Genomic DNA, 19,626 nt, shown 5'->3' with positions numbered 1-19,626 from the left:
GAAAGTGGATTTGGGTTTGTCTGCACTTTTTTGAAAGACTATTTGTAATCTATTATGTCTGAAACTGCTAGTTCTCCTGAAATGGGCAGGGTCTTTATTGCGACTTGACAATACACTTTGCAACAGAGACAGTTTCACGTTTGTGTTATTGTCCAGCTTCCTCTGTGTATTCTACAGAAGTAGGTGGCCTGCTAATATACTATTCAATAGTAGTAGGCCACCGCCTACTCATTTTAAATACCCATATGCACAGGCACTCTTTGCTTTCTCTCCCCATGTCCAAAAACTGTGAGTAAGATCTGGACAGCTAGTGTTTTGTGTGTATTGTGTGTATTGTGTTTGGCGGAGTTTCTGAAACCACTGCTTGCTTATATTGTCCCTGAATGATTATTGCTTATCACTATTTTTGAGTGTCATGGGTTGTAAATGCTGTGGTTGATGGTGGAGATACCAATGCTTTTGGAAAATAAAATGATGATGACTCAATATTTTTGGAATACTGGCCACCATTATTTTATAATATGCTTCAGCACCGTACGAACATGTACAAAACATCTGAAGTCATCACAGTAGAAACCACTTCATATCACTGATCTCACTGCTATCTGATGGAAAACTTGTACTGTCACATTTATGCCCGTTTATGGAAATTAAAGAGAGGCATCACAGGTGAAAAGGGTGAATTGGCTGGATAGGTCCATTTTGAGATATTATGATATTTAGCTTCTACAACTACTGTTGTTTCATTAACATATAAAACAATCGAAAACAATTAAAATAGTTAATTTACATGTTTTATACCAGCCGTGTCAAATATAACCAAGCACAAAATTAGCTTTAACAGCCATATTATTTAAATTACACATTTCCTATAGGAAAAACTAGAACCAAACCCTAACCCTAACCCACCTTAGCTTATAGCTAACAATTTTTAGCTATTAATCAAAATAGCTGGTAATTTACAGAAGTGTTTTTTTTTTTTTTTTAAAAAACATATATTTAGTCATTTCATGACTATTTCATGAAATTTATGTTGAAAAACAGCAAAACAATCTGAATTTTTTGGCATATACGTATTTTCAAAAAAGATTAATCAATGCAACTTTTGAAAAACCCCTATGTACATCACCAGCTATTGAGTTAGTCAGCACAATGAAAAAGAATAATTAACTTGATTTAATCCACAGAAAAGTGTTTTCAGTAAATATATAAATTAACACTTTTCATTATTCAATTTGCATATATTCCTTAAAAATAAATGAATGTCATAATACAAAAAAAAAAATGTTTGCATTTGTGTCCACATTCAAAATATAAAATGTAATTTTGATTGGAGAAAATGATTTTTTCCCCTGTTCACCTGTGGCCCTTAATTACAGTCGCGGGTGACAGATAGTTGACTGCCAATTTATTATTCCAGTGTCTACGGTTCACATTATATAGTATTAACAAAATAACAATGAGGTTAGTTGGTTTTTATTACCACTACACTTCTTCACCTGTAATGATTTATTTGTATTTATTAGTTATATATGTTTAAAATAAAATATGTTTTAGGCTACTTATATTTCATACTGGACATTTCAATTTATTGAAAATCTTCAGGAAAATACCCCGTATTGTTGCAACTTTAAAATTATTAATTCAAAATATCATTGAGCACATTTTTCAAACCGTGGCTTGAGGCGTGGCTCCTTAAAAAAGTAGAGCCCCACAATTGGCTTTGCCAGGAACTTCAGTTTTTGCCTCTGGAGGGAATGGATGCTGGTCATCAGAAAAGCAATCGGTGTGATTTTACAGTGAAACGTGGGCATACAGTTTAACCAAATTATATTAAATGAAATTAGACATCTGATATAATAGTATATTGTCTGTTTACATAAATTTATCAATTGTTATCATTACAATACACTCTTTTTTTACGTAATGCCACGATAAGGCTAAATGGACTAAAAAAAACTATCGCGCCAAGGGTTTTAACCATGTTTCTAGTGCAGCATGAATCGCAGAGAAACGCATATATGAAGTAAGTATAGTTATAGCTTACTAGCTAGCATTGGCTGGCAAAACATTTTCATGACCTTTCGTTTCTTTCTCTGTTCTCTATCGAGATTGAAAAAGTAGCCGAGAGTAACGTTATATTGCGATGCTAGTTTATAGCTAACGTCGATACGTTCGCACTAGAGCTATACCATTACTGGCATAATAAAATGTATAATCTGGAATATATATCGCGTTATATGTATGTGTGTTTTAGTTTTGTGAACTCTGCTACCAGTGTGTGTTTACTGAGTATTTGCTAGTCAACTTGTAGGCTACTAACCTAACTGGCTGAGTAGCTAGCAGGCAGGGTAGCCAACCAGCGGTAACGCGCGTGTTTGCTGCATTGCATATTTGAACTGGCTAGCTACCTAATTTAGCTGTTCGTTTGCAAGCTAGCTAATTAACGGCGGTCTGTTGCTAATTGTTGCAATGGCCTGTTATTTCTCAGATATGTTTTTCAGAAATTAATTGGTGTCTGCAGCTTACTGTCTAGAAATATTTACCTCTGTTTGCATTCGTGTTTCTTTTTCCTCTCCGTACCAGTTTTTGGTGTGACTTAACTAAATGTTCTGCTTTACATTATAATAATCTTGGACTAAAAAAATCCCTACATATAAATTCTTTTAAAATATGGATATTTTTTCAGTATATTCAGCTCAACTTATTATTTACTGTTTTGCACTTACTATAACTTTTGGGAAATGGTTTCTCTGGCATGTAAAGGTAATGTAAGGGGGGGGGGGGGGGGATCTTGTCCTTAGATCTTGTGCTTTGCACTGCTTACCAGTGGCGTGAGTCGGTAGCTATCGTAGAAAGCTCAACTCAAAACGTCCAATTTTGTTTTGAAAGTTGCCATTTGAATTTGAGGTTTGGGATAGATGACATACACCTCTGGATCTTACCTTGTTAATGTACTGATTTCAGTACATTCAGGAAATTGAAGTTGGTTCTAAAAATTTTATGTATTCCTCATTGGCTGTCTCATCCTGAGAAATCTGGGAAGTCTTACAGCATCACCTTGTATTGATCCTGTATTATAGTATTAACTTTGTTAGTTATAAAAACCCTGACATTTTTAGCCACTTCAGTATTATGCCTCAAGACCATGGATGTGATATACTGTTAGATTTTTTGTAGTATAATGAGAATGGTGTGGCTAGTGATTAAATAACAATCAATCGGTGATGATTTTCTCATGTTAACCAGACCATTTAACACATTTTCACGTGCAATAAAATGTGGCTATGCTCACCAGGTGTTACAAAGCAAATTACAATTGTTGCTTGCAGCCCACTGAACTCTATTTGCAGAATCTGTACTTAAGAATATCTGTGAACTTTGTAAAAATATAAAACCTTCTTAGTTGTATTAGCCCTGTATGTGAGCCAACATAGGCATTTAAGCCTACGTGTTACTGTAAATGTTCAGGTTGACACAGATAGGCTACATGTTTTGGGACATAGGGAGAGGCATTTCTTTAAGGAGAGGAATATGTGATTGTCTAATGTCCTCTTGGCCCTTAGGGGGTGTTCCATCTGTGATTAAGCACTTAAGTTAATTGAAAATGCTCTGTTCTGACAGCATTGAGATTTACAGGAAGCTTTTGCAAGAATAAGCTGTCTGTGAAGTTGCACAGGGCACCTATAATCGATGCCTACTGCACTCTGCTTGCTTAAATGTCGTAGGCCACTATGCTGAACTTCAGTCATGGCCGAATGAAAAGGCCAGAGCCAAGGAAGTGAAATTGTCACTCCAGTGTTTGCTTGTCTGTTTGGGTCTCTGGATGTTGCAGATACTAAAAACTGTTCAGAAAAAGGAGCTTTGCTGTTGGTTCCTTTTGATGTGGAGAGGGCTGTGGATTCATGGATTCTGAAGGCTGCTCTCTGTTCATTTATTTTCCGTTACTAATTCAATTTCACTTAGGCTACTTGTTTTCCATGAATCAGTCAGCTTGATTGTTTTCCTCTTCATGCCCCTAGGTTACCATTTGCCAGCTGAATTGTTTCAAGTTGATGGAGTTTCCTTTATTTTGTGCCCTTTGTTCTGTTGTGGTATGAGTCAGTTGATTTTATTAGCGTATTTAGGGCTGCTTGGTGGCTTGTGTTGTTAGCAAAGGGCACTATGGTCTTGTATCAAATCTTGAATCTGTCAGTGACAAATGTGGCCAGCACTCCAACTGGCCAGCGTTTTAATAGGCCTTAGTGTTGCCCAGGGAGGGAGGCTTCTATACGGAGGAGACTCAGTTCATTGTGCAAGAATGACCCTGGACAAATCGTGCACTTGCGGCTATGAGTTAGGCCTACAAATACAACTTGGAATTGCCCCAAAATTGGGAGGAATCAAAAATCAGGGCTGCCTGCTGTGCGACTCATAAAGCACTTCTGTGCCTGGATGGGCCTCATGGTCTGGCATCAAATATGGACTACTCCAGTGTTGACTGTGGCCTGCAGCCCTGCAGTGTGATGTACATTTGGCTCTACTGTCGCCCAGGAAAGGGAGGGTTTCAGTTGGCTGGAGTGATGGCACTCATTGCACACTAGTGACTTCCACTGCAAGTTTGTCTGTGGAGCTCCACATGAAATGGCATCCTCCAGGTCGTGATCTGTGCTAGCCCGACTATGTGTTAAGAAGCTGCAACTGACTTTGTGCGCTTTAGAAGAGGGTGCACGCTTGTCTGCGCTTTTGTGAATCAATAGTGGAGGTTCTGATGAACGTTGCAGCGTGTGCATAATTAGGTAAAAAACTAGGGAAAGAATTTAAAAAAATTGAATGTTGTAACACTGGCTTGTAGTGACATGTAGGCCTACATTTTTCTTTTCTTTTTTGTTTTAAAAGAAAAGCCTGGGCTTTGCTTCAGGTAGATCTTGGAAAGCTGGAGAACCAGTCCAAATTGAATTCCAAGTCCGGGGAGAGAAGTCACACAGTGACAAATTGCTCTTCGATTTTTGCACTGTATTTGACTCTGCTGAGCTGCTTGTGAAAGGTTGCCGTTATCCTTAATTATTTTGCGCCTGTAGGGTACTTTGTCACAGCTGCACAATGTCGTGCTGTGAAAGTCACGTGTCTCCTGCAGAAATATTCCTGCGGACGGTGTGATGTGCGTCGGTAAACCGAACAAATGGGATCTGGCTGGGGACAGCTGAGAATCGGGTGCAAGTTTGAGCGGCTTGAAAGAGCCCCCACCTTTGTGGGGCTGCATAAAAAATTCATGTCACACGTTGTTGGGAGCAAAATGCCGCTCCGGGCACGGTGCAGTATTTATGTCCCCACGCTGACGCCCCGTGGAAAATGGCTTTGTGGGGCCGCTCTATATCACATTGTCTTATCTTTCATTCCTGCCCTGTCATCTGCTAGTTTATGGTGTGAGGAGGAGCCCCTGCAGGGGACCTACATGGGGGGTTTCAGGAAGATGGGAGGGTAAGAGCAGAGGATCTTGGCTGGCCACTGGACAGATAGTATATCTCAAGGTCAGCCTTCCCTGTCTTGCGTTCTCCTGGCTTAATTTAGTGGCAGCCCACCTCAAGATATTAATATTGACTGTGCTGCAGCTCCGCACGATTCTGAGGCTGCAGCTGCAAAGATCTAGTTCATCAATAGAAGGACACTGCAGCATGGCTTAAAGCAGGTTTTTCTTGTTTCATATTTCTCAGATTTTTTAAACAAAACAGTATGTTATTTGGGGCGTGTAGCTTCCTGCAACACAAGTGGAAGCTTTGCTTTGAATCAGAACGTATGCGCTCATTTGCTTGAGTGGTTCTGGTGTCATCAAAAGCCGATATGGATCTGAACTTAGAGTGGTTTCAATATTACAATGTTAGCTTCCACAGTTTAGGCATAACTGTTTCAAGGCTGTGGTCTGTACCATGTTCTTCTTGGTGCAGAGTTGATTCAGCGTGGTTTAAAGTGATGACTCAATTCTCTATTAATCTCTTTAAGATGGTATTCTTCTGGCAGCTAATGTCTTTCAATGTTGTTCTGTTAATGTTAAAATCTTCAGTTGTACACCAGCGTTTCCAAAATGGCAAGTTAGCCTGAATGATTTAACTGTGTTCCAATCTGGGAAATAATGTCACCAAATCCCTCGTAGGAGATCGATCTCCAGGAACAGTAGGATTTATGACTGTTGATCTGCCTGGCAAGATGCAGTACTTTTGTATTTGAGCTGTAGCCTATATTTGTATTTGTGGTGGGACAGGCCTGAGCTGACATATTTGCATATCTACTGTAATTAATAGTCTTCTCTCCTTCTCTGCATTGCATTACTTTCCAACAAGGCTTCTACTGATGCGTGAAACCTGCTGATAATTACCATTTTGGTCAGACGTGTAGTGCCCTCACCTCTGTTTTGCTTGTGGAGAAGACCTGATCTGATAAGACGCAATCAGATGAAACGCTCGTGTGTCTGTGGGACTGGACACCACCGCGTTGCATCATTTCATATTTCAGCTATTGATTAAATTCTCATGCTAAGGGCTTTGCTCACTGTACAGCAGGTTTGCAGGCAGAGCCTTTGCTCCATGTGCCAGTACGGTGTTTGAAAGGCTGCCATTTTGTGTGGGGACCAGTCAACTGTTGCAAATATTTAAAACTCAAATAGTTTTATTCATGTTAGAGAGAACACAGCTACTTGCTGTTCATTACCGTGTGGTGTGGCAGGCACTTTGGGGTGTCACGGTGGGAACATTGGAGAGGAAATGAAAGTGCTTCACTGAGGTAAACATCTTTGAAGTCGCCACTCAGCAACTAAGCAGCCGGCGGAGGATTAAACCAGGCCGCATCGGTACGGCTGCGGGTTTGACCCCCCGAGGCGCAAAATCCCCATGGTTATCCCCAGGTCCCCCGAAATCCCCATGGTTACCTGCGGGGAGGGCGTCCGTGCCGCTGACAGCCTCATCGATTGGCAACCCGACGGGCCCCTCAATCAGCCCGCCGCGCTTTCTCACGTTAGCGAGCGTTGCCATGGCGCCCGGCGCTGAGAGCGAGGCTTTCACACGCAGTGTCTAATGTTCCGCTCGCGCAGAGAGAGCCCGAGGTCTTGGGGCTGGCTAATGTGGCCACTGCATCTGTCTCCGCTGCTTCGCGGACAGGAGGCAGTCAGGCTGTCAGGATTGGTCAGAGGCGGCTGCTCCTTCTTAAAGTGAGCTCTTTAAACGTACCCGGACCTGCTGAATCCACCAGGACTTTGCCCACTCTCTCGCCCTCTTTCTGGACCTCTTTAGGATTGCCCCACCTATTATGCTACTCGATGGATGAAAGTGGTTTTTTGCTTAGCGTGCGAGATGAGGACCAGTCCTTTCATGTCCGTTACAGGTAGGAAAATGTCTTTTCTTTGCTTCAAGTGAAGTTACAACCCTCATACGACGGAGTGTGGCACAGTGGGTAAGGAACTGCGCTTGTAACCGAAAGGTCGCAGGTTCGAATCCCGGGTAAGGACACTGCCGTTGTACCCTTGAGCAAGGTACTTAACCTGCATTGCTTCAGTATATATCCAGCTGTATAAATGGATACAATGTAAAGTGCTAAGTAAAAGTTGTGTAAGTCGCTCTGGATAAGAGCGTCTGCTAAATGCCTGTAATGTAATGTAATGTAATACGTTTTCCTTGTATTCTTATGTTATAAATAAATGAATGGCCTGTTTTAACAAATATTAACAAATATGGCCTATTTGTTTTCATTAAATATAAAAGTTGCTTGTATACTGCTTTCACTGATGTAGATAGCTAGCTTAGTGCAATAAGCTAATGTTTTGATGTTGGATTGTGTGCATTTTTTTGTATTGTTATGGTAAAAAAGAACAGTTAAAATCCGGTGAACTGTGAAACACTCAGTATGCAGATCCGTAATTATAGGAAGTCTGTTATCTGTATAATAGCCTTTCCCATTGGGGTTCCTGAAGTATTTTTTTGTCAGAGTAATCTGAAGGCTCTCAGTATGTAGGATACCTACTCCAGGAGCTGATAATGGGACCTTGACCACTGCACACAATGCTGTTTCTCATTGGTGTACTCACAGACAAGCTGCACATTATAATTTAAATAATAAGAAGTAATTTGTTATTCTTACTATGCACTGTGTTCATGAAGCACCTGTCATGAAAGTTTTATTAAAGCATACTTTACTAAAAAGAGTGAAACTGAAAGCAGAAGTGAAGAGGTATAAAATGGTCACGTTTGAAATGAAATGGAGAAAACGATGTAGGTGCGTAAATGAACGGACACAGCAGAACAGAGCAAAAATAAGAAAAAAATAAGAGGAAAAATAAAGACTAATTGATCGGTTGGCTACTTGAATCAGTAGGGCAGCTACTAATTGCAGCGCATAAATACAGCACACACAGAGACGGGGCCCACCTGTGGGATGTGGGAGCAGGCAGAATAAGGGAGACACACCCTAAATAGATGTTCTACATCAGACAGACGCCATCACGCCTCAACAGGGCGACTCCCCACCGCGAGAGCAGCAGATACACGAGCCTCGCAGTTTCCAGCTGCTGTCTGCATGACGGCAGCTAGTCAGCTCAGTTTTCATAGTGGAGAACCGACAATGGAATGGCCTGCAAACGCTGTAATGTTCTAACTCAAGCACACGTCCGAACACATTCTACATCGTAGCTGACTCTATCCGGTTGTTGTGAGGAGGTGGTGCTAAAGTACTAAAGTGGAAAGTGTGATTCAGATTCTCTGTTGTAAGGCTAACGTGGACATTTTAACTTGCCACCAGGTGTGGCGCGGATGTTCACATTTGAAGAGATGTTTTTTTTTTTTTTTTGCCAACAGTATCTGTCGGCAGTTTCTTCAACAGTGTTGACACCTATTTGTATACAGTCTGTGGTTAGCACAAGGCAACACCAGGTCCAATGAAATGGAGACAGGGCTTGTACTAAGTTTCAGCTCTGTCAATATTTAATACTGCTCTGAAACATTGATGAGGAGAATCCACTGCATTTGCCGTGTGTGTCTCCTGTGTTTGTTGTTATCCTGCAGTCAAAAGGACACTTGTCTCTAATATTCACATCTGTTTGATTTCTCAGGTGGCAGTTCTGTTTGAACTCATTAAGTTAATGATACTTATTTATTCTTATGCTTTTCTTCTTAGCTATTATGGCTAGGTTCTCTAAACTGCCAACTTTCCCTGACACTGCCAACTATGTGGATTATTATTGGCTAAGTACCGGTTGCTTACACTATGAATTAGTTGTAAATCTTGTACATTACATTACATTCATTTAGCAGACGCTTTTATCCAAAGCGACGTACAAAAAGTGACTACATCTCTATTAAGGACAGAAATAGATGAAAATGTCAAAATATAATGTTTCATTCAACAAATAACATTTTTAGAAATTACTTATTTAGATGGTTTGAGTGTTGCCATATCGCTGCTCTTACACTTGTTTCACTTTTTTTAAATTTATGGAATAACGCATCAAGCTGTTTGGCATAAATACAACAAGCTATGTCGTAGAACTGTTCAGTCAAAACGAGTCCAGCAGAAGGGGAAGGCAATCTTAATTTTTAAAATCTTACTTCCTGTGGTGAAATTTACTAAACCATCAGATTTCGCTTGTCTAGCTAAAACACAGAATTACATTATTTGGGAGGATTAGAACAAGCCTACTATATTTGCATCCCGGCAGGAGATCAGTCTGTGCGGAGGACCAAGGTCAGGCAAGTTATAATATTTGCAGTATGGGCTGCATTATGAACTGAAATCAGTTGCGCACCCATTTTGGAAAAACACTGGGCTAAAGTGATCATCAATCTATCAATCGTCATCATCCTTTCGTATTATATTCTATAAAATGTTTTCTTTAATGGTGGAGTTGTAAACATTTGTCTGTAGAACATTCCCTCCTGGTCTTAGTAAGATATTTTACTTTATGTGCTATGGTGGCGTTGGCCAACAGTGTGCAGTTAGATGGGCTTTACTGGAAGTTGATCTTTCCCACTGAAGATGAGAGCAGCCTTTGTGGACCTACGTCAGCATACTGGTGCGCATCCAAGTTAACATATCAAGAGGATTTTCTAAGCTTTATCTCAATTCTCGGAATGGCATTTACAGGAAAAGCACTGTCTCTTTACCATTGTTTGTTAAATCACTTCAGAGAAATGCTTTTTTTCATTGCCGAAATTGAATCAGTGTCCTTGCGTATGTCCAATATTCGTGTTTTTATGTTATTTGCTACAAGGATGAAATCTCCCTTCCCTGACTTAGTTGAGTAATTGCATTAAAATTTTGGCTGACATTCCAGCTGATCCAATTTAATTTACTCTATATATTATTGTACAATATTTGTAAAATAATAAAACAATGAATACGCGTCTACCATGTCTCACACCTGACTGCGTAGACGTGTGCTTACCACTCCACTTGGCATAATGAGTTTGAGGACAGTTGTAACAAAGCACATTATCATTCCCTTGAGCTCCTTAGAGTGGCTATAATCACTGTGGAGGCTTCCGGAATAATCAGGAGTGACAGCCGCCATCAGGTGTCTGAGGCACAAGCGAGAGGGGAGAAACCTCGCCCTCAGATTTTCACAGCCTAAGTCTGCCAAACGGATGTCTACCGAACCTTGAGTTACCCCTGCCCGGGCGTCAACAAAGGACCTGAGAGCTAGCCGACACAGGGCAGCTACGGTCGTGTGCTAGGACCTGCCTCTCTCATCTAGTTCTTAGTGGGCTGCTGTGAGGCGTTCAGTTGGTGGGTGACCGTAACGGGCTGTGTTGAGTTATGTGCACGTATACAAGAAGGCCGGCTTTGAGGACTATTCACCCGCGGGAGTCTCTGCACCGCCTCCGTGACGCTAAAACCTGGACTGTAATCCAAAAGCTGGAGATGTCTCTCGTGTCCAACTGTTTTAACTGTGTAAAACAGAAAGGCCCCAGGTAGGTTGCCGTAATGTACTGTAGAGACTTAAGGACCTCCTTTGATGGTCCTACGCAGATGTCAAAAGGAACCGTCAACCTCTTTACGTTGCTATTGAAAGGCGTATTCTGTATACTTAGTATCTTGGAATTTTTTTTTTTCCTCACAAAGTGAAGTGATTATCTTCGCTTTTAAATGATGAAATGCAGTTATACCATCTATTCACAGATGAAAGAATTACCGTGTATTTCCATGCCCTGCAGTTTCTTTTGACTCTCCTGCATGACACAGGTGAATGTGTCTTTAACCGTTTAGAGGTGGTAGAAACAAATATTAAATTCTATTTCAGTAAAGACAGATTTTACTGATAGGAATCACAAACACTGGAAGACTTCCCTAAATATAACGACTGCCATTACAATATTATTTGGTCCGCAAGCATAAATTTTTGTGCAACCTGTAATTTTATATCAGCTGCTGTGTTCATATAAATTAAGCAATTCTCACAAACCGTGTCACATTTAATGAGCAGGAATGTGTTTGTGACCAGAGTAGTCTCAGTAGATTCTGTGTTAAAAGCAAGACGGAATGCCTGTTGTCTGTGTCAGTGAGGAATGAACGAGGAAGAGAAGCATCTTAAACCAAAGCACAGTCCCTTGAGAAATCAACACTATTATCCTCTACAGGCAACAACATGCAGGCCCAGGATGGCATCGAGCCAGTAATCCAAAAAGTGCATTGAGTGCACTGATGGATTTTCAGACTGAAGTTTGTGCATTGAAAAGTCTTTTCGGTACTGGTTTGCTTTCAGTTATTTACATCAATTGACTTTGCTTTTTGGCTTTTGGCTTGTGCTTTAAATAGGCCTATGTTGTTAGTTTATTATTGGAATGGACAGAGCAACCCGCAGAGGCTAAGGTCAGCCCTTTGAGGGCTTGGTCAGAACTGAGGTATTTTTTGTGGGCTGCGAACCTGGGGTGACCGCTGGGCTGACTCGTGGGCTGACCCCTGGGCTCTTCTCTCCCGCTGGCAGAATGGAAGCCTCGTGTCTGGAGCTGGCCCTGGAGGGAGAGAGGCTGTGCAAGGCGGGCGACTACCGAGCCGGCGTCTCCTTCTTCGAAGCGGCCATCCAGGTGGGGACCGAAGACCTTCAGATCCTCAGCGCCATCTACAGCCAGCTGGGGAACGCCTACTTCCACCTCCACGACTACACCAACGCCCTGGAGTACCACCATCACGACCTGACCCTGACCAGGTGCAGAGGGCCTTCTCTGGAGCCCGCCAGCCAGAGTTTTTTCATCTCTTTTCTTTTCCAGCATCACAGTGCGTTTTCAGGCAACAGTGCCGAGGCACTGAATACACGCATATTGACTTTTCACCTTTGTTTTCTCCTTCATTTTCAGAGCTATTGGAGATCAGCTTGGCGAAGCGAAAGCTAGTGGTAACCTTGGAAACACACTGAAAGTTTTAGGGCGGTTTGATGAGGCGGTAGCTTGCTGTCAGAGACACCTGGACATTTCCAGGGATCTTAAAGATAAGGTGAGAAGTATTTTTTTTATGAGACCATCATTTATTTTGTCTGTCACATAAAAAAACCTTCCGTTGATCAAGGATTGCCTGTCAGTACTATTTATATGGTCTTGAGGCGAGCGCCTTGACAGTGGCACTTACATGATTGTAAATATACTTATCTCTGGCTTTTACGGTGTTTGCTGTGTGAAATGCACTTTTGTACGTCGCTTTGGCTAAAAGCTTCTGCTAAATGAGTAAACTGTAAATTGACTCCACTGTCAACAGAGGAGAAGGTGTTCAATGGTGTGTGTGTCGATGCCGTTAGTGTCCTCACACTGCACAGGGCCACTTTCCTGACCGCGTGTGTGTTCACTGGCAGGTTGGACAGGCAAGGGCGCTTTATAACTTTGGGAATGTGTACCACGCCAAAGGGAAGAGCATATGCTGGAATGGGACGGAGCCGGGGGAGTTTCCAGAGGAGGCCATGGCAGCGCTGCGGAAAGCAGCCGAATTCTACGAGTGAGCCCTAGGACCTCGCCAGTGTGTGTTTCTGCACGTAGTGCATCAGTGTGCACATCTGTCATCATTTATGTAGCGGTTATTGGTTTCCAGTGCATCGCTGTTTAAGATTTGGACGTTTCATGAAATCAAGCTATTTCCTTGATTCTCGCTAATTGTAATTGACTTTTTTTGCCATTGACTCAAGTGACCCGCCTCTTTTGAATCCTCTCCTCTGTGTTTTGTCTGAAGGGGTAATTTGTTGATTGTGAAGGAGCTGAGGGACCGTGCGGCCCAAGGCCGGACATACGGTAACCTTGGAAACACACACTACCTTCTGGGAAACTTCCAGAGTGCTGTGGTAGCTCATGAGCAGGTACCATAACAATTTGGGTTCTTTACCGATCACATAATGGATGATTAACATTCTCTCCCTTCTCTCTCACTGTCAAAATTAAGTTTTACCTGACTGTCATGGTTCATTTTAAAGGTTCCAGTGAAATTAGCCTCCTTCTAGAAACCAGTCTGCTTCACAGTAGAGGACTGTTTTGTTCAGTTAGTGTTTCAGGTGTAATTATGGAACTTGGCCTCAGATGTAACTGACATAATTAAAGAAATAAATAAACTGTCTTGTCTGATTTCGTTTGAAGCGCCTCCTGATTGCTAAGGAGTTTGGCGACAGATCAGCAGAGAGGAGGGCATACTGTAACCTTGGGAATGCATATATTTTTCTCGGAGAATTTGAAGTGGCAGCTGAACATTACAAGTAAGTGGAATCGACTGAACCAAGCTTCTCTAGGTAATGAGTGTTAACGTCAACATGGGACGCACATAAAAACTGAGTATACAAATGTAATGCACTTCCATTTACAAAAGTGCTAGAAGGGAAAATGCTGTTTGGTTGTTATCACAGGCCTTTATGTGGGACATTGTCAAGTTCTGTAACATTACCTGTATTACTGTGATGGAGGGGGGAGGCAGTGTGGTAAGAATGGGGTGTTTTTCTTTGGAAAGGACATTTTGATAAAAGAAATGAGAATGCAGTTCTCTGTTTTGGAGAGGAGGCTGTGGTAAATACAGTCAACGGGGCGGTGCATTGTTACGGAATGGACGTTTCTGTGAAAGCAGTGAGAATGTAGTTAAGGAGAAGAGCAGGTGTCGTGGTTTAAGGAGGTGCGGTATGGGTAAAAGCCTTCTGGGGAAGCATCTTAACTCTGCGCCGCAGGAGAACTCTGCAGCTGGCTCGGCAGCTGAGGGACAGGGCGGTGGAGGCCCAGGCCTGCTACAGCCTGGGGAACACCTACACCCTGCTGCAGGACTACGAGAGGGCCATCGACTACCACCTCAAACACCTCATCATCGCACAGGACCTCAACGACAGGTACGGGCAGGCCAGACCCGCCTGCGTCCGAGCGCCACTTCCTGTCTTGCGCTCGCCGCGGTTGAAGGTCTGTTGATGTGCCCCAAGTTCTTCTGTTTCGTTTTAAGATTTTATACACCCTGCAGCGTGGTATTCCACAGAACACCATTCAACCATGTTAACTAGCCCTTTAACTGTAGAGATTACATCATAATATACTTTGCATTGCTTTAGCATTAGTCTATTTTTTTGCATTTGTTAGCTTAGTTGGATACTTTCACTCTATTTTTGATTGGATTCTCTGCTGATTGTTGTATGTGTGTATGTGCACGTGGGGTGTGGGTGCAGAATTGGAGAGGGACGAGCTTGCTGGAGCTTGGGGAATGCCCACACAGCCCTGGGGAACCATGACCAGGCCATGCACTTTGCAGAGAAACATCTGGAAATCTCCAGAGAGGTACAGACTCCTGCACATGTTCTGTGTGCAGTCATTCTCACTTGTCTGATAAATACTATGCGACTGAGTCTCCTGAAAGGGGAAACCATTGTGCGATACATATCCTATCACAGGAAGTAATTTCCCTGTATTTCATCTAGGAACTGCTTCTATAAATGTAAACTAAAAGTAAATTGGCTTAGTTGGTTTGCTAGGAGTCATCTAGAACGATGAGGGCCTGTTTTGAATTTAACTTTTTGTTGCAAGTGTATGTTTGTATGAATGACTTTCCCCTCTAAGGATAACTTACTGCTACATCCTGTTCAGATTGGAGACCTAAATGGTGAACTGACAGCCAGAATGAACGTGTCAGACCTGCAGATGGTCCTGGGTCTAAACTGCAGCTCCCAGAATCCTGCTGTCCCTGAAAACCATGAAACCGACTACAACCATCATGGTAAACATCTGTCCGTAATGGTCACAGTTCACTTCCAAAAATGGCTGAAGTTAGGAGAGTAGGAAAACAATAATTAAAAAGTGAGAAATAAACTATAACTATGATAATTACAGCTAATGTCAGCTAAGATTTTCCTCCAGTGCTGTTCCCTCAGTTGGGTTAGAAGCTTTCGGGTTTGTGTTCTCCCTGAAGGTATCACTTTGCCGCACCCTGATTCATAACAGGAGATTGACTTTCAGGGGCAAGACCCCGAATGGAACGAAGACACAGCATGGAGAACATGGAGCTGGTGAAACTGAGCCCAGACAAGATCAACGTGAGTGCAGCCTGGACGCTTTTAACCTTCCGTAACCTTCACCTCATATGAACACCTTTTAAATGAAAATGACTTGACTAATAAATTCATGTGTGTCCATGAACAGTATTTCCTAAGAGGTAGTTGTGAGAAGCATGATACATTTTTTGAAGTGCACAGCATGTCACATTCAGGTTTATGTTGTGAATGTTTTGTCCCTGAGCTGAAGACACAGCAGCAGCTGTACCGGATAAACAGGTTATGAATGTTCAGGAACGAGCAACATGTGGAAGTATATGCATTGAACTACATCAGTCACATACTCTAGAGTGTTTACAGAGATCCTTCAATCCACTGATTTTTTAAATGTATTATATGCATGTGTCCCTTAAAGGGTCAGAACTGGAACAACGACATCCTCACCAAGCAGCCCAAATCGTCTCTGGCCAAGACGTCCTCCAAGCTGTTCTTCATCAACCGTTTGCGGGGCAAGAAGAACAAGAGCAGTGACCCCTCCAGGAACGTCGTGCAGGACACCGGCAGCACCCTGGCTGTGCCCCAGGTGGAGGAGCCCAAGGAGGTGAGAGCCTTCCCACCCTGCCAAGCTTAAGCACCTTGCCCAAGGGCACAAAGGCAGTTCCCCACCTGGGAATTGAACCTGGAGCCTCTGGGCTACAAGCCCAGCACCCCAAACACATTGTTACACTGCTGCCCTGTTCAGGTGCAGTAAATCAGTTTCTCCAGCGGTGGAAAATCTCCAGCACGCTAGCAGCGTGAAACACAACCACAGCGCTAGAGTTGGTCCGCTGCTCACAAGAGGCATGATCAGCCCACAGTTTTTTTACGAGGGGTTCAGGGGAGGACCAGTCCAAGCAAAGCTTCCTTTATCTGAACATGTCTTAATCTCGCTGCGAGGAGCTTCGCCAGGATTTCACCTGGGATTTTCTTCTTTAGTTATGATGACCACGGCGATGCTCGTTTAACCGCGCGTTCCTCGCTCGTTGGTTTAATAGCCGTGGGTTGTGAGTGCGCTGCGTTTGAGCCCTGCTCCTGTCCTGCTGCTTTGCTTCAGGGAGACAGCCCGGACATGCTGGGAGACGAGGGCTTCTTCGACCTCCTCAGCCGCTTCCAGAGCAACCGCATGGACGACCAGAGGTGCTCCATACAGGAGGGCCGGACCGCCCTGTCTGTGCCCTCCAGCCCCCCCTCCCGCCCAGCCCAAGCCATCCCCAAGTGTGAGTTTACCGCCCCCTACCACACACCTGCATTCATAGCACTCTTCAGCTCACAGACCTGGTGCAGTCGCGTGTCCGCAGGGTCAGTGTGTGTGGTATAATGCTGTGCTCTGGCCCTCACACGCACGGCTGGTGTCGCTGCGCGGTAAGGATGCGCAGTGGGAGGAGCCTGAGGAGCGTGCGCGAGAGCCACCCCGAGAGTAACGACGCACCTGTGCCCCTCCCCTTCCCCTCCGCCTCCCGCCCGCCTCCAGCTCACTCGGCGAGCGACGCCCCCCCGCATCGCCGCCAGCTGCTGGACATGGTGGCCACCTCGCAGGGCCGGCGCCTGGACGACCAGCGGGCCAGCGCCGGCAACCTGCCGGGCCTGCGGCTCAGCCAGCAGAACGGCCAGTCGGTCCTCAGCCAGCTGATGGCTAGCGCCGACGGCAGGGAGCCCGACGAGGACTTCTTTGACATGCTCGTCAAGTGCCAGGTTGGTTTCCTCGGGACATGGGGGTGAGCTTCCACTGAGCAGCATGTACAGCCTGCTTCTGCTCAACCAGTAAAATATGGGGTCTGTATTGATTTTTGGCGTAAAATGTTTGAAATAATCTGGGTGTCTGTATTTTTGTTCATTTGACAGGTTTTCAGAATTCACATGGTGCAGCCATGACAATGTCAAAATGTTTGTGCTGTTGTAAATGTTTTACATAAATGTGAATATTTGTGCAAATGTGGATCAGTGCTTTTATAAGGACTTTACAATAGACAAAAAACTATAATCCAAGTGGGTTTGTGGTGTTATCAGCTATTATAGGTCTTTAAAGAAGGATGCAGCATCTGCACTGTGGGATTTTTATGAGCACAGATTAAGTCATTATAGCTTCAATTTGAACCAGATTATTTTCTGCACTGATCTGGACTGGGTGTTAATGCCAAGGTGTTTGCAAAGATCTGGCCTGGCTGTTGTCTGCTTGCTTCGCTTTTTCTTGGGCTGAAACGCACGCTGCTCTCGCAGGGCTCCAGGCTGGATGACCAGCGGTGCGCAGCGCCCCCTCCTGCCGCCAAGGGCCCCACGGTCCCAGACGAGGACTTCTTCAGCCTCATCCTGCGCTCGCAGGCCAAGCGCATGGACGAGCAGCGGGTCCCCCCGCCCTCCGACTCCGGGCCGCCAAACCCCAACTGAACCCCCTCAGGACACCGTTTTCACTCTGAAGGCCGGAGTGCGTCTCCGTGCACTTCCGTGGGCTCAGAAGGGCGCGCTTCGCTGTCTGTTTCCCAGGAGACCTTGCACTGTCTGTTCTGAAGTGAGCAGACCACGGGTGGCCCTGTGCAGTGGACGCTAACAGACACACCGCGGGGGCGCTCCGGTGAGTTATTAGGACAGCTCAGCAGCCCCCCCTCAGAATGGCTGCCCCACGGTGAGACTTCTCATGCAGCGTAGCAGCAAGCTCATGTCTACTGCCACGACACCCCCCTTGTGTCAGGTAGGAAAGGTAAATACTTGGAATCATATATTTTTTTTTATCATCTGTATGTCCAGGATTGTTGGGAAGTGTAGTATAGAAAAAGACCTTCCTTATGCAAATATCCAGAAGATAGTCAGTGTTCACAATTTTGCTGTTTTGTATTTCAGTGCAGACGATAGAGGAATAAAACCTCATTTCAAAATTTTTTTATTGTCTTTTTACCTTCCAGTGCACAAAAATATTTCGGGTGGAAAAACATATGTACAAAACAACAGTATGAGCATGCGTTCTAACTAACTAAAAAAAAAAGAAAATCCAATTCTGAAACTTTCTTTTCTTTGCAATATCAAATGGATAAATACTGTGGTCACATACTAAATATCCACGTCTCACCCTCATTACTGTGTGGTTGTTACTGAAAATGACACTGTTTAAAATTGACTGAGAACTGAGGTCTTCAGCACTGATGTCATTCTGCAAAGTGTTGTGTATCTGGTTGAGTCTCAGATATGGGCATCTTAGTGATGGAGTAGTTCTCATCACAGCACTCATCCTCAGAAGCGTCGGGCCCCTGTGAGGTGGAAGTTAAATAACTGGTGAGATTTCCCTCCTGCTCTCCCATGGCTCTCTGTGAACTACGCTATTGCAGACACCCAAGTGAGAGGCCTGCTTCTGTCACATACCTGCGCGGCTGGTTCTGAAGCGCTCCTCCCCTCAGCCTGTTCAGAACCCACATCTTCCACCGGGGGGCATGGTTCTGGGGCCTGGTCCTCAGGATCCATGTTGTCTCTCTCTCCTTCCTGGCGTTCCTGTTCCCTGTCATCGTGCTGGCGTTCCTGTTCCCTGTCATCGTTCTGCAGGTCGTTTTCTTGGTTGCGCTCAGGTCCGTCTCTGTGGTCCGGCTGTCCCTGCCGCCGCTTGGCTGCTACGCGCGCACACTGAGGGTAGGGAGCAGAAGCAAGAGACTACGGAATGAGACATTGCCACTTTAAAACATCTCCGTTTATGAATGTGATTCAAAACCAGCTCAATCAGGGCAGCGATCAAAATTATGTCAACTATAATGGAGTCATAGAATCTGTACCTGCACACTTAAAACCCTGCATAACCAAAACCTGCACTGTCTACAGTATAACTATAGTCTGGTTGTATAAAGCTGTGTAACTAACCTATGAGAACACTGGATACTGATGTTGCATCATTCAGGTTATTGTACAATAATTAACCCTTAATGTTTCATTATGGCAAGGTCCCTTATAATATTAAAAACAATCCCTCATTTTATGGTAGGAGGAATGGGACCATTACAGTGCTGACTGCAGACTGCTGCCCCGTGGGGCTCTAGGGTGGCCCAGGCATGGGAGGGTTTCAGTCAGCTGGGGTTACAGCATGTCAGCACACACTACTGACCCCACTGGTCAACTGGGCGCCCACAGATTAAATACATAAACAGAAGGAAGGCATATTACAA

The 19,626-nt window shown here is 44.0% G+C and overlaps 1 protein-coding gene across 3 annotated transcripts; it reads left to right on the top strand.

Annotated features, from left to right (window-relative positions):
- Window positions 1-1,715: 1,715 nt before the first annotated feature.
- On the top strand, window positions 1,716-18,485 carry LOC135253149 (G-protein-signaling modulator 2-like). Of its 3 annotated transcripts, none has more exons than XM_064332078.1 (14): window positions 1,716-2,026; window positions 11,945-12,166; window positions 12,315-12,450; window positions 12,803-12,942; window positions 13,174-13,297; window positions 13,572-13,687; window positions 14,147-14,302; window positions 14,630-14,738; window positions 15,045-15,174; window positions 15,414-15,490; window positions 15,864-16,049; window positions 16,542-16,704; window positions 16,959-17,179; window positions 17,705-18,485. In XM_064332078.1, the coding sequence occupies exons 1-14, from the start codon at window positions 1,983-1,985 to the stop codon at window positions 17,870-17,872; spliced, it is 1,992 nt and encodes a 663-aa protein (XP_064188148.1). In that variant the 5' UTR covers window positions 1,716-1,982; the 3' UTR covers window positions 17,873-18,485. The 3 variants fall into 3 exon arrangements, with proteins under 3 accessions (XP_064188148.1, XP_064188147.1, XP_064188146.1); XM_064332077.1 differs by lacking the exon at window positions 1,716-2,026 and adding an exon at window positions 7,114-7,353; XM_064332076.1 differs by lacking the exon at window positions 1,716-2,026 and adding an exon at window positions 10,494-10,931.
- The last annotated feature ends 1,141 nt before the right edge of the window (window positions 18,486-19,626 follow it).

The sequence above is a fragment of the Anguilla rostrata genome, chromosome 4, assembly GCF_018555375.3.
Source record: "Anguilla rostrata isolate EN2019 chromosome 4, ASM1855537v3, whole genome shotgun sequence".
NCBI lineage: Eukaryota > Metazoa > Chordata > Actinopteri > Anguilliformes > Anguillidae > Anguilla > Anguilla rostrata.
Note: the sequence above shows the minus strand (reverse complement) of the source record. Positions and strands in the feature narration are given on the sequence as shown.